Genomic DNA, 13,474 nt, shown 5'->3' with positions numbered 1-13,474 from the left:
AAGAAAATAAACATACTATGTATTGTGATAATTGTCCCCAAAGAATATATATCTTAGCCAGGTAGAGGATAGGGAGAGTTTGAGGGGGGAAAATACATATATATGTAACACCCTCCCTGCACAATCATATGTGTATATATATACATATAAAATACATATACATATATGTGTGTGTGTGTGTGTGTGTGTATGTGTAGATACACACACGTAAATGTGTGTAGATATATAGGTACATACATCGATAAATAGCCCTTATTCACGGGGAAAGAAACTGAGAGCTATTCTAAGGCCTGATGTCACAAAATATGGATTTTTGCTGCTTTTGTTCAGAATGAATGTAAAAGAACATTTGATAGAGATTAGTGCATTTCTGAGACATAATGAATTAAATGTATGTGATTAAAAAAAAACCCACAAAATTATGCTTGAATACTTAACCCCTTTAAAAAACCGCTTGTTACTTGGACACTGCAGTTGAGCACCTATAACTGAGGGCAAAGGAACACCCACCTCAGCCAAGAGAAAACAGGCTTAGCTTGCAACTTGAGAAATTTAAGATCGTTATAGGAATGCATTTTTACTAAAAAACATTGCTAAATCAATGCAGGCAAATGAGGACCTGTCCTATTTCTGCTCACTGGAGAGGAGATTAGGCTGTTTCTTGGTAATCCAGTCCCAGGTGTGTGTTCCCATTGAGCAGAAACAATGGGCCAGGTGACCTTCCGGGTCCTGCCCAGCCCTGCGATCCGGCTTCACATCTCCCCTTTCAGCATCGGGCCACACGGTGGCCAGGACTCGTACTCTGCAGGCCGGCCACTGAAAGCCCATCACGGCATGCTGACAGGTAGCTGAGAAGATGGGGACCATGTTTTCTGAGAGTTCATTTAAAATGAGAACCATTTAATCAGTTCATATAGGTTTCTTGATATAGTTTAACTTTCTGTTAGCTGACTGTATGCAAGTGCCATTTCTGCAGGTTAGAGAGGGCTGTGTGGTCAAGCTGTGCAGTTCAGAGTATATCCCTGCTTGGTATGTATCTTGTATTTTGCTTTGATCGTTGTGCTTTTTTTTCTTTTTTTCCAGCAATTGGGAGCAGTAGCTTCAGCCCCAGACCAAGTCACCAGTTCTCCCCACCACAGATCTACCCCTCCAAGTAAGATGTATTTTCTCTCAATAAGTAGCTTTTCTGAGTAGTCTTTTATCTTATTTCCAGTCATGTCTTGTGCCCACGTTACATCTGACTTTAAACTCAAGTGCATTTCATAGAGACTTAAGTATTGACGCGCATTTATTTTGGGCCTCACTCGGTGGAGACTGAGTATTTCAGCACTTTGTATCTTACATGTGAGCAGTATACTTGAAGAGACAGTCTAACTGGAATTTGTGAAATGCTTGTGAATCAGTTTCCTTGCATGTTTCCATCTAATGCATGGGCTTTCATTTTCTGTCATTTCTGACAAATAGCAGAGCATACCCACATATTCTCCCTACCCCTTCCTCACAAACTATGGCTGCATATGGGCAAACACAGTTCACCACAGGAATGCAGCAAGCGACCGCCTACGCCACCTACCCACAGCCGGGACAGCCGTACGGGATTTCCTCCTATGGTGAGTGAGCTGGCTTTTCACTTTAGGGGTGCCATTATCTAGTGGGATACCTGAGTGGCACTGAAAGACTGTCACCTTGGGCCACTTTAGAAAATGCTGTCACTTCTTGTGTCTACGTTCTTAATCTGATTGTTTCAAATGAACATTGTAACTGGTGACTACTTATCTTGAGGTCAGAGGTGGCAGAGATGGCATGGTTCGTATGCCCTCTTGCTCTCATTTTATTCCATTTATATCTCCACTCTTAATTTGCCATTGGAGCACTTGGCTCTGGAATCCCAAGTATGTTGGTGCATATTTGCGATAAAACTGTGAATGAAGTCTTTTGGGGTAAAGATTCATTTCCTATTTATCAGATGCCTGGCTATGATTAGAGAAGTACAAGCGGAATTCAACAAACCCTTGCTCTAAGCTTGAGGGTGGTAGGCTTATCGAATTTCAGCATTATCAACCGTTAGGAAAAGTGAGCTACATATCTCGGCTTGGGCTGCACTTTAAAGAGACCAATCAGGAAGTATTTCAGGCTCACCTCCCCGTTTGTTCCTCCTCACCTGGAGATTATCTTTATCTTGGTGTAATTTAACTCAGTTGTTACAGGGTCAATACCTGTAAATTACAAATAAATCAGGTAAAACCTCAAAGTTGAGTTTGAAATTCAAAATACCTTTTCTTCTTTTCGATTGCAGCCACCCGCACAACCCATTTGAATAGAAAACTGTGAATTATTGCCATTTTGTTAAGAAAAAATAAAACCTTATCCAAAAAAAAGTACATAACTTTTAGAGGAAAGAACTGGTAAAATAAGTACTCCTGTGCTTTATTGCACAGAATTATATTTTGTGATCAATATTCTAATTATGTTTCTGCTGCTAATGTTTTGTACTTTTTTTGGCAATATATTGAAGAAATGTTTTTGTTTAAGCATTTCATTAATATTTAGAAAGTAAATTACTTCATTTATTTTATTTTCTGTCTTTACACCAAGCCAAATTAACTATCTATAAATTTCTTATAAAATACATAGAAATTGAAATCAAAATTATCTCTATATGACTTCACCCTTTATAGTTTATTTTAAAACTATCAGAACTGAATGTGATCTAGCTAAATGTTTTTAAACCAGACTTTAAAAACAACCATAAAATGGGCTTCCTGGAATTTTTTCATTTCCATAATTTTGATTCAAGGTTTCTCAAAATAATATTAGCTGTAGATCAAATTTATAATTTACTTTTTTTTTTTTTTAAGAAAAATTGGGTTTATTTAAAGAAAAGATGATGGGGGTGGGGATAACTTACTTTTTTTTTTTAATCCTCACCCGAGAACATTTTTCAATTTTTTGTTCAGAGTGGGAGGGGGGGAGAGAGAGAGAGAGAGAAACATCGATGTGAAAGGGACACATCGAGTGGTTGCCACCCACACGACCCAACCAGGGCCGGGGACAAACTGCTACCGAGATACATGCCCCTAGTGGGAACCGAACCCGGGTCTGTCTGTACTGCAGGCCAACGCTCTAACTGCTGAGCCAAACTGGCCAGGGCATAACTTACTTTTAAACCATTTTTTTTGCTGAAGGGGAAAAAGGATCTCTGATTTCAGTTGTGTAGCTTTAATTCTGTACTGTGAGTTAAGGATTCCCCAATTTATATTCTCCAATTTTACTGTAAACTGATGACGTGAAGTTTCAGCGCGCTTCCCGGTGCAGACGATGCTCCAGCACCGCGGACCTGCCAGGGCGGCCGTGGGAAGGCGCCGGTCCTTGGCTGCCTCACAGCCGCGCTCTGTTCCTCCAGTCACGGCGGGGCCCGCTGCCAACCTCTGGGCTGTGGGGTAGGGACTCCTCCAGTTTTAAACCATTAGCAAATGTCCCTGCTGTCTGCAAGAGTTGTTCCTGGTGGGTGCGATGAGCAGAGTTCCTGAGATTAGAATCAGAACTAGTAGAGTAAGGACAGGAAATTTAATAGGACAGGTGGGCATGGGGGTGGGGCAGCGGTCAGAGTAGGGCCCAGTGGAAAGGGCTTTGAGCCCCTGGGCAGTCCATACTCATAAATCTGTAGCATTTTCCTGATCATCATCTTCTCTTTTTGGACCTTGACTACCAGGAGATGCCCCCAGTGCTTCGGACCAGCCCTTCTGTTTTTTCCTTGGGTCACTGTATCGAACACTATGGCAGCCTGGTCCCCATTGCCTAAGCACACCGTTCAGGATTTTTAACTGCTGATCGTCAAGGTCCTGATGGTGTTAGAAGATTTTCTCCAAGGATTTGTGCCCCTTGCCTTTTCACTTAGACCTTGTAAGAGAAGATGGGCAAATGTTTTCATAGTAAGAACAGTAGGTGAGTGGGAAGAAGAGCTCATACTGTTCTTCACCAGATCTGCTTGGAGTGGATGAGATGGATTTGCTAGTTTGTGGGGAGGAGCTATGGAGATAGGCGTGGCCATGGGCGTTTTCTGCCTCTTTCTGCTTCTCCTTCCTGTTCCCATCCCTCCAGGCTAACAGAAGTGGCACAGGTAAAGAGGGAAGCAGATCATTACAGCCTTAGTGGAGAGAGAAGGGGGACAATCCCTATTGTGACAACATGGAAGGAGGGAGGTTCTAGAGCCATCAAACCACCTGCCCAGGACAGTCGTTTTTCCAGGGACCATTTACACATATGGGTTATTCATTGGTTTGGGATATACAGTGAAAAGAACATTTTTTTAAATGTTAAAGTTCAGACTTAAATGTCAAGACCAGTATGAGGTTACTTAGTGACCCTGCAGGAACGAGAGGAGGCTCGCTCAGCCAAGTCAGATCCTTCTACTGCCTTAGGAAAGTTACCTAACTCCATGCTAAGGATGAAACTCCCCTAAAATGGAAATAAACAGTGAGACTGCTCTGTATTCCAGATCCCAAAGATATCATTTATCTTAAGTGCAAAGTACAATAATTTAAAAATATGAATTCCCTTGCCAGAAATTTTCCTCCTCTCCCTCTTGGGGAATTAAGGACAGTTGTGAACGCACATGACTGTCTTTCATTATGACCCAGGGCTGAGCCGCACAGCAATCCTGCCAGACCCAAGTCCTGAAATTAGGATAGCAGCCCGATGCTTTAGGAAGTCCTTGGAGGCCACAAGTACATTATTTATATTACAATAGGATAAAAAGAATGTTTACTTTAGGCTACACTTGAAACAATTCTATTTGAATTGTAATAAGGATGTACGGTGCCAGGTGGGTACTAGATTCAGAGTGATCACCTCATACATTATGTAAATGTCTAATCATTGGTGTATACACCTAAAACTAATATAATATTTTACATCAACTGTAATTAAAAACTAAAAAAATATTTACTTTAAAAAATTTTTTAAAGTATACAACTGAATTTAAAAATGTCAACCTTAAAAATTATATTTGAGCCCTGGCCAGTTTGGCTCAGTGGTTAGAGCGTTGGCCTGCGGTCTGGAGAGACCCGGGTTCAGTTCCCTCTAAGGGCATGTACCACGGTTGCAGTTTGTCCCCGGCCCTGGTTGGTCGTGCGGGTGGCAACCACTCGATGTGTCCCTTTCACGTTGATGTTTCTCTCTCTCTCCCTCCCTCCCGCTCTATCTGAACAACAACAACAACAACAAAGTGGAAAAATGTCCTCGGGGGAGGATAAAAAAAAATTTTTTTAATTATATTTGAATAAATACTTGAAAATGCAAGGGACAAAACGGGAACTGCTGGGCAACTTCACTTGCTTCTAAGTCTCTGTTGTTCTGCAGGATTCAATTCTTAATACCCTGCCTTCTGTGTACGAACTTCCTGCTGGATCTGAACATTGGAAAAGGCCTTCCCTTGGGTGGCTTACTTCTGTGCCCAAAATTACTTCCTCAGACTTCAAAATAAGTGTGGACTGAAACAATCCTTGTGGTAGAAAGACTAAGGAAAAAAAATATGCAGTGAGGCATTTTTAGGAAAAAAAAGGATTATAATTCTGATATTAATCAACATAGCAACTTTTAGAATAATTTAAAGTTTAGTTATGACCATTTCTTGACTACAGAGGAGATGATCTTAAACTCTTGTAAAACAACAAAACCAGGCACAAAAGTGGTATCACTGGAGTTCAGTTTTATATGGAATTCAGAAGAACACTAAGAAAGAACAATGTGAGTAGGCATTCAAATCTGTAATAATCGGTTTTATTTTATTTTATTTTTTTAAAGTTACAGTTTAGGGTATTTTGCTCTAAGCATATATACACTTGACTGTTGAGATAATAGTGGGAAGCATTTGTGACAAACAGTTGTGGGAATGTTTTTGTATATTTACCAGCTTTTGAAAAGGAGCAGATAGATAAGCTATCACTAACTGATTTAGGTGCATTGTGGGCAGGCATCAAGACTGAAGGTGGATTGTCGCAGTCTCAGTCACCTGGACAGACAGGATTTCTCAGCTACGGCACGAGCTTTGGTACCCCTCAGCCTGGACAGGCACCGTACAGCTACCAGATGCAAGGTCTGTATGCCCACCCGCGTTGCTCTTGCCATTATCCCTGGAGGTCAGTAGGTACCTTCTACAGTAGAGCCTGATGTTCTATGGAAGCAGTACATGATGGTGGAAAGTGCACTGGGCTTAGAGGCAAGACACCTGATTTTACTTTTGCTCTTCACTTACCTACTCTCTGGACCTAAATGTGCACACTTATAACATCAAGGGGTTAGAGTGGATGATCTCTCAGATTCTGTTTAAAACGCTCTAAAAGTCTTTGTGAACTCAACGTTTTCTGCCCCGGCTTCTTGTGATATATGCTAAAAACTCTGGCTCTTGGTTCAGCCAACCAACCTTTCTAATAGTTAAGTTTTCTTCATTTTGATGATCATAGCTCTAGAAATAGAGTATGTGACGTGCGTTGACTAAATGATCTATCCAAGATCGGGAGGAATTGACAGCCACTCAGTGGATCTTCAAAGTGGTGCTTCCAAGGAGCTGTCCCCAGGTTCTGATTTTGAAACTGGAGACCAAACGTAGTGTAAGTGCCCGCCTGCGGCCGCTAGGTTGCCAATCCAACATGGACTAAGCACAGAAAATTTCAAGTTAAGCATTTAGACACCTTTCTGTTATGTCAATAGTAAATCTTATGTTGGTTCAATCCAATATTAATTTTATGAAATGGGGCTTGTACTCTCTGTCTTTTCATTTTTCATTTCATTCCGTTAGTAATATATGAGTATTGTATTTTTGCTAAATTGTCAGTTCAGGAAGGATTGGGGGGCAAACTGGTCCTATACCCCAGAGAGTCTGAGAAATCTTACATTTGAGAGTCACTTTTATCTTTCTGTCCTCAGATCATTAGCATATGCAGCAGGAACTGTTCTAGGAGGAGAACACTATCAGAGCGCAAGCATAGAGTTAGAATAGAGAGGATAGGAGTGGAGGAGGAGGAAAGAAAGTTAACTTGGAGGGGAAAAACACCTCCTTATTTACAAAAAGAAATGAGGACGTTTATAGCGTCAAGTGGAGGATTGCTTGTCTACACACAGGTTTCATTGCGTCTGAGCTTATTGGATATTGCATTAGAACTTGTTTGTGTTTTTTGTGTATCCCTTTGTTGAATGGCTTTTCAAGAGGTATTTTAGAACTCATTTTCTGTGACTGAGTGAATATTTCATATGGGTATTTCTATAAAGGCACGTCACTCAACTTTAGATTACTGGATATAATATGATTTCCACATAGCAAGCCAGATAATATGCTATTAACTTGAAACTTAACTGGCCGAAATGACGATGAATAATTATATATTATATGCTAGATTCCTTATGGCCAAATTTAGATGCATAATTACATTCTGTTTAATATGTATTTGTTAAATATTAAATGCATGGTGAAAAATGCCCCACCATTATCAAAAGATTTGGTGTGCCTTGTGGTGGGAGTCTATTGAGGTTTGAGTGTCTTTTCAACACACCTTCTTTTAAATATAAAAATTTCTATGATCTCGAAGATTAACTTTACGAAATTCTCCAAAATCTGTTATTTTAAATGAATGCCAGTGATGTTTTGCTTATATCAATCTCACCATGTGCTAATACTCTGCAGCACGAACAGTTCTAGGAGGACACACCTCCTGGAGTAAAACCTCAGGGCCTGGAAAGTGGCTTTCACCTCCGCTGCAAGAGCGCTGGAAGATTCTGTTTCTGCGTTATCTCTTTTGTACATTTACTAACAGGTTAGAAATTTAAGCTTAACTGAGAAAGACAAAATGTTTTTGTTCATAGACAACTATAGAGTCCACCCCAAGGAAGGGAAATCTTTATTAGTTTTTGACATCTTCCTGCTCCCAGGGTCAGGCTTTGTGTTTCTGGAAGAAGTTTTTGAATGGTGTGTGGAGGTCTTTCTTCACACACCATTGACAAACCTTATGCAAATAAGTGAGCAGCGGAACGGGTGAGTGTGGACAGACAGGGTGCCTGGAGACCCCAGGGTCAACTGTGCTGATGGTGTAGATAGTCTTTCCAATGCTGCTGGCCAATCAGAGGGCACTGACAGCGAGAATGAAGCAGAAGGTTGTGTGTGGGTGTGTGTCTGTGTGTGTCAGTGTGTTTCAGTGTGTCAAGGCGTATCAGTGTGTGTATGAGTGTGTCAGTGTGTGTGTGTCAGTGTATGTGTGTGCACTTGCGTGTGTGTACGTGTGCTTGTGCCCATATATACATGTACTAAGGGCAGAAAAATGAGTTGGGAGAAACTGCTTCAGCCTTTGACTTATTGCCCAGTTTCACAGAGTATTTGCCCAGTTTGCCATAAGCAAGTTTTATTCTTTTATGTAAAGAGGCATCTGAATTGAAATCAAGCGTTAGTTGTAATTTTCATAAAATGGAAATCTAGACCCATTGCTGGTGTTGCCATCCATTGACCCCCCCCCCCCCAAGATGACACGGCGTAGACTTAGGCTGAGTCATAGGCAGAAAATGAAATTTCTTTAACAGCCTGTTTGAGGCAAGGAAGTGCAAAAGATTTTCTCACACACACACACACACACACACACACACACACAACAATTGAAATTGAGTCGTCACTTAATTGGTTAAGCTTCAGCTTTGGGGGGAAAAACACCCAGCTTTTTATAATAACTTAGTTCTGTTGATTCCAGACATTTGCACACAGAGACCATCTTGACTCATATTTTCACCTCCACTATCTAGGAAAATGTCTAAACTTTACAGATGTTTGTTTGAAGTGGAGAGGCCTATGCTACAATGACAGCTAGAAATTAAGATTCCTAAGGACTCGAGTTCTCTTCATTTGGAAAAATGAATTTGGAAGCCAGCATGATAAACATCCCGATTAGTGTACGATCGTGGGATCGTTAAAGCCTTCTTCCCTGTGTTCCTGCTAGTAGGTGGCACGGAGCTGGTTGGAGCCATCCCAGCACCAGTGGCGGCTCAGAATGTCATTCGAGTGTTTTATTGCCTCAGAGGAGCAGTGACGTGCAGGACGTTCCTGTCCTTCTGCACCAAGGATGGGTCAGGAGTTGCCCTGATGGGTGGGTGGGGCTGCACAGATGCACGTGTGCAAGACCAGAGGCCCTGGAAACGCCACTTTGTTTATTTTCCTTTGGGCTCTGTTGCTCTCGGTGGAGAAGAAAATAACACAAAGTCTAACTCCCTCTTTGTATACAATGTTGGTTGTTCTGTTAAAGAGCTTGGGGTTCAAGCCAGTGAGGAGAGGCAGTAAGTTATGGGCAGAGGCTTGGAAGGGCGCGCAGCCCCACAGCAATCCACACCACACTTAGTGGGGCTCCTTAAGGAGTGGCCGTGAGCTAATAATAATAACCTGATGAGGGACACACCCTCGCTTCCTTTGGGCTGTCTGTCATACCCTTTCGAATAGATGAAGTGTGTCCACTTATCAGTCATTTAGAACATCGAAACTGCTTAGCAAAAGGCACCGCTCAAGTTTTCCATTAACTACAGAAATGGTATTTTTCAAAAGAAAAAATACGCAAGTCCAAAATATAGGGTTTTAAGAAAATATGTATTAAACTTTTTCTATAATCTGCTGTGATCAAGTGGTTGAGATTTGCACTTTCTGATGTAAAATGACACAGTAGGGAAGAGCTACTGTTGCAGCCAGCTCTGATATTCACATTTTTTCCACAGTTGCTTGGCAACTTTACTTGTACCTATACTTTAGATTGTGGGTTTGGTTTTGTTTGCATTCTGGAATTGTGTTTCTTAAGTTGATTTTTAAAATAATATCCCATTTTGGCTTTTTTAGCATGTGATATTTCAGTTGAAAGTTGTGTGGAAATCTTTTGCAGTCCATTCATACCAATAATTAAACAGTGATTCATACCAATATTATTGTTTATATGAGTTGGTTTGCAGTTAAAATATATAGAAATAGATCAAGAAAGGTCAATGCAAAGGCTTTACAATCTTTCTTACCTAAGTTAAAATTTCTCTTTAGAATATAGAAACTGTCACCGGGAGAAAAAGGAAAACTTGGACACCGAAAATGTGTCTTACAAGAAAGGAGGAAGCCCTGGTTTTCAATAGCCCATCTGGCCTTCAAAGGCTTTTCCCCAGGGAGCTGCGCGAACTTCGGCCACCTAGACCGCCCGATGACGGACACAGGCCACGGCGAAGAGGCCAGGGAGGGAGAGCAAATTGGGCTTCTGTAAAAATACACAAGGGATAAAGAGCATCCTGCTTGCCCAGTGAGTGCTAGAAAATGCTCAGAAACATGGGAAATACAGACAGGCCCCAGCAGGTTCCAGCACTCTCGTGTTGGCTGGGACTCTGGCATTTAATGTGAGCCCTTGTTCCCTGTGAAGTAGACCTTTGACCTACACAATACCTTTTCTCTCTTTTTTTTAAGTTTTTTGAAGTTATAGCTGGGCAACGTTCTCCAGGCTAAATCGCACACCACACTTTGACGTAGCATTTTAAATCATGCTATAAATCACCACAGACTGGGTTCTTTTTAACTGTAAAATGTAGTAGGGATTTTTTAATAAAAATTTTAATAAAAAATTTTGAAACTATAGTGGCTTAGCACCTAGCAAGACTGTTTCTTTTATTGTTGTTAGTCCTCACCTGAGGATATTTTTCTATTTATTTTTAGATAGAGATAGAGTGGAAGGGAGCGGGAGAGAAAGAGAGACACATCAATGTGAAAGAGACATATCAATTGGTTGCCTCCCACACGACCCTGACCAGGGCCAGGGATCAAACCTGCAACCCAGGTTTCGAACCTGGACCAGAAATCGAACCTGAAACACTGTGGTGCTTGGGCTGTCGCTCTAACCACTGTACAACACCAGCCAGGACAATAAGACTGTTCCTTGTTCGTTAGTTGACGAGACCACCACCTTTCTTTCTGACAAGGAAACAGAATCTTTATGATACACTATCCCTGGTGGCTTTCTAGCATTTATTTTACTTAAAATTATTTGCCTAAAAAGGGAGTTGCAATAATAGTGTGATTCTAAATTTATGTACTAAATTTCTCAGGTGACCTTGTCTCTAACCTTTCTGTGTCTGTGATGTTCAGGTAACCAAAAATTAATACCACTTTTCATAATATATAATTCACTTCAGATGTTACGGAATCTGAAATTCTAAAAGGTAGATTTGCCACAATAGGATGGAAAACATTGACCTGGGAGTAAAGATAATGGTCATTCCCTAACTGAGTGGCCTGGGACAAGGAAAGCATTGTTCTCTCTGCTTATTGTATTATAAATGTACTATAAAAACATAGGGTGTTATTGCAGTCTGAATTTGAAATCTTTCTCATGTAACACTCTTATTTTCACTAGTATAACTAAGATACATCAATATCTGAGCTAACAGAGTTATTAGTCCATACCTGTGCCTTAAGGTCAGTGTTCTGTGAGGCTGCCCTGGTATATGGATGTGAGCTCCTTGTACCATCTCTGGCGTCCAGTGGTATTTATATCGGACATCAGTGAGATTTTTATGAACTGTCCCAAACCCATGATGCTTAATCAGTTTAAATTTTTGTTTGATTTAAAACCCTGCGAGATTTTATTTCTGGAGATTTAGAAATATTTTAAATCCTTCCAATAAATACTTCTAGGTCCTGCATTTAATTTTCTTCATATAATTTAACTAAAGTATGGGTTATAATCCAGTTTTCTTCAGATAAGCCTTTATGCACCCTCTAGTTAAAAACAAAGCAAAACAAAAACAAAGTATGTGTCCTGTAGATAAAATCTGAGAAATAAACTCAATTATTTATTTTTCCTTTTTATTGAACAAATAAGGAAGTTGAGAGAATTTTAATTCTGTCGGCCTTCAAGTCACCCTTTCAAACTGTCTATTGCAACCTGAGAAAAGAAAGAAAAGTGATGGGAAGGCTTCCTTCCTCCCATTCCCACACCCAGTTCTTCATGAAAGTCATACTCTCATTGGACCCTTCTGTCACTTACCACACTGGGTTGAAATTTTCAAACACCACCAAAAGAAGACATAATTACGAGACAGAGAGACAGAGACCTGATAACATCATTTGAATTCCTAGATCGAGCTTTGTTATATGCAATGCCAGACTTCACAGATTTAGAAACCAATACATTCCTGTTTTAAACTTATAAAGAGAAGAAATTCTCAAACACCAGTTCTGTCTCCCACTTGAGCCTAGATGAAACCTTTCGCAGGCCTGAGTCAGACATGGTCTGTCCTTGTCTGCGTGAGGCAGTGGGATAAACGTAACGGACATTTAAGGAACTTATGATCAGGATGAAAGCAAGACTAATGAGCATTTGTTTAGTATTGTTCCAAAGAAGAGATAAGTTACATGGTATCAGCTATAACTGAGCTGAAAAATAGTCAGGGAAAGCTTATTAGAAGGACAGGGCTTAAGCCAGGCCTTGACAGAAGGGAGGTGGAGACTGATAGAGCGAGAGAAGCATTAAATTAGAGGAGCAACAATGAGTAAGATGAGTTTCCAGGACAGCAGTCTCCATCCTGAATTAACAGAACGAGCTATGGATTGGGGCGGGGGGAGCCTTAGGAAATAGCATGGTCGGCATTTTCCTCTCTCTGTATCATTATCCCACCTCCATCCCAAACCCCAGCTCCAGACCCAGTGATGTAAACATACAGCTCCTTGCATTTATAATAGCTTCCCTCCACCTCCTCCAATCCTTAAAAGGAGAATGAGAATCATCATTTCCTGTGTCCCAATATGCTCATATTGGTATATTCACCATTCAGATTATTGGGGTTTTCAGTCAAAGAATGTCATTTCTTATCCTGAACTGTTATTCTTACCTTAAACAGATGGTTGAGAGATTGGTCTTTTCTGTGCAGTTGTATTTTTCTTCCCAACCTAACCAGGGTTGTCCTTTCATTCACTGAGCAGCTCCACATCAATGGGGCCTATGTAGGTATGAAGCAGATGTTTCTTTATGATTCTGTGTGTGTGTTTTTAAACTTTCCTCAAGGCGTGGACTCATGACATCTGCTGCTTGTGGTCTGCAGCACCCCTTCCAGCAGTGGTTGTGGCTGTAGAGACAGCCAGTGGTACTGTCGACTAAACTAACGCAAAAAGGGTTTTTCATAATAAGGTCTATTTCATCTTCCCTCAGAATATAAAAGTTCTCTGCTTTAAAAGGAAGGCAGTGGAATGAAAAATAATTCTGTCTCTTAGAGATGTTCTAAAAGGAAAGATTTTTCCAGTGTTTTGTTCTGGAAATTAGTATCTCTTCTCCCTGCCAAAAAGGGAGTATAGCTATGATTTTTCACAGTAGTCAACTATTGAAATGAGTAAAATTTGTTTCCATTTAATGAATGGGTAGGAAGGTCCTCCCACAACCACCCAGCTCCGAACACGACTCAGTTCAGACTCTACCAAGAATAAGAC

General features: G+C 40.7%; 1 protein-coding gene across 2 annotated transcripts in view; it reads left to right on the top strand.

Moving 5' to 3' along the window:
* Positions 1–13,474, top strand: part of EYA1 (EYA transcriptional coactivator and phosphatase 1) — a 301,589-nt gene that overhangs the window by 178,783 nt on the left and 109,332 nt on the right. Inside the window, exons 5-7 of one of the 2 annotated variants that reach the window (XM_036264087.1) lie at positions 1,084–1,153; positions 1,468–1,610; positions 5,975–6,097. In XM_036264087.1, coding sequence (XP_036119980.1) covers positions 1,084–1,153; positions 1,468–1,610; positions 5,975–6,097 — 336 coding nt within the window. Of the gene's footprint in view, positions 1–1,083; positions 1,154–1,464; positions 1,611–5,959; positions 6,098–13,474 lie in introns of both variants that reach the window. The other variant, XM_036264086.1, reaches the window with a different exon arrangement.

Source organism: Molossus molossus, unplaced genomic scaffold (genome assembly GCF_014108415.1).
Source record: "Molossus molossus isolate mMolMol1 unplaced genomic scaffold, mMolMol1.p scaffold_m16_p_16, whole genome shotgun sequence".
In the NCBI taxonomy this organism is placed as follows: domain Eukaryota; kingdom Metazoa; phylum Chordata; class Mammalia; order Chiroptera; family Molossidae; genus Molossus; species Molossus molossus.
This window is presented reverse-complemented; position numbering and strand designations above follow the sequence as displayed.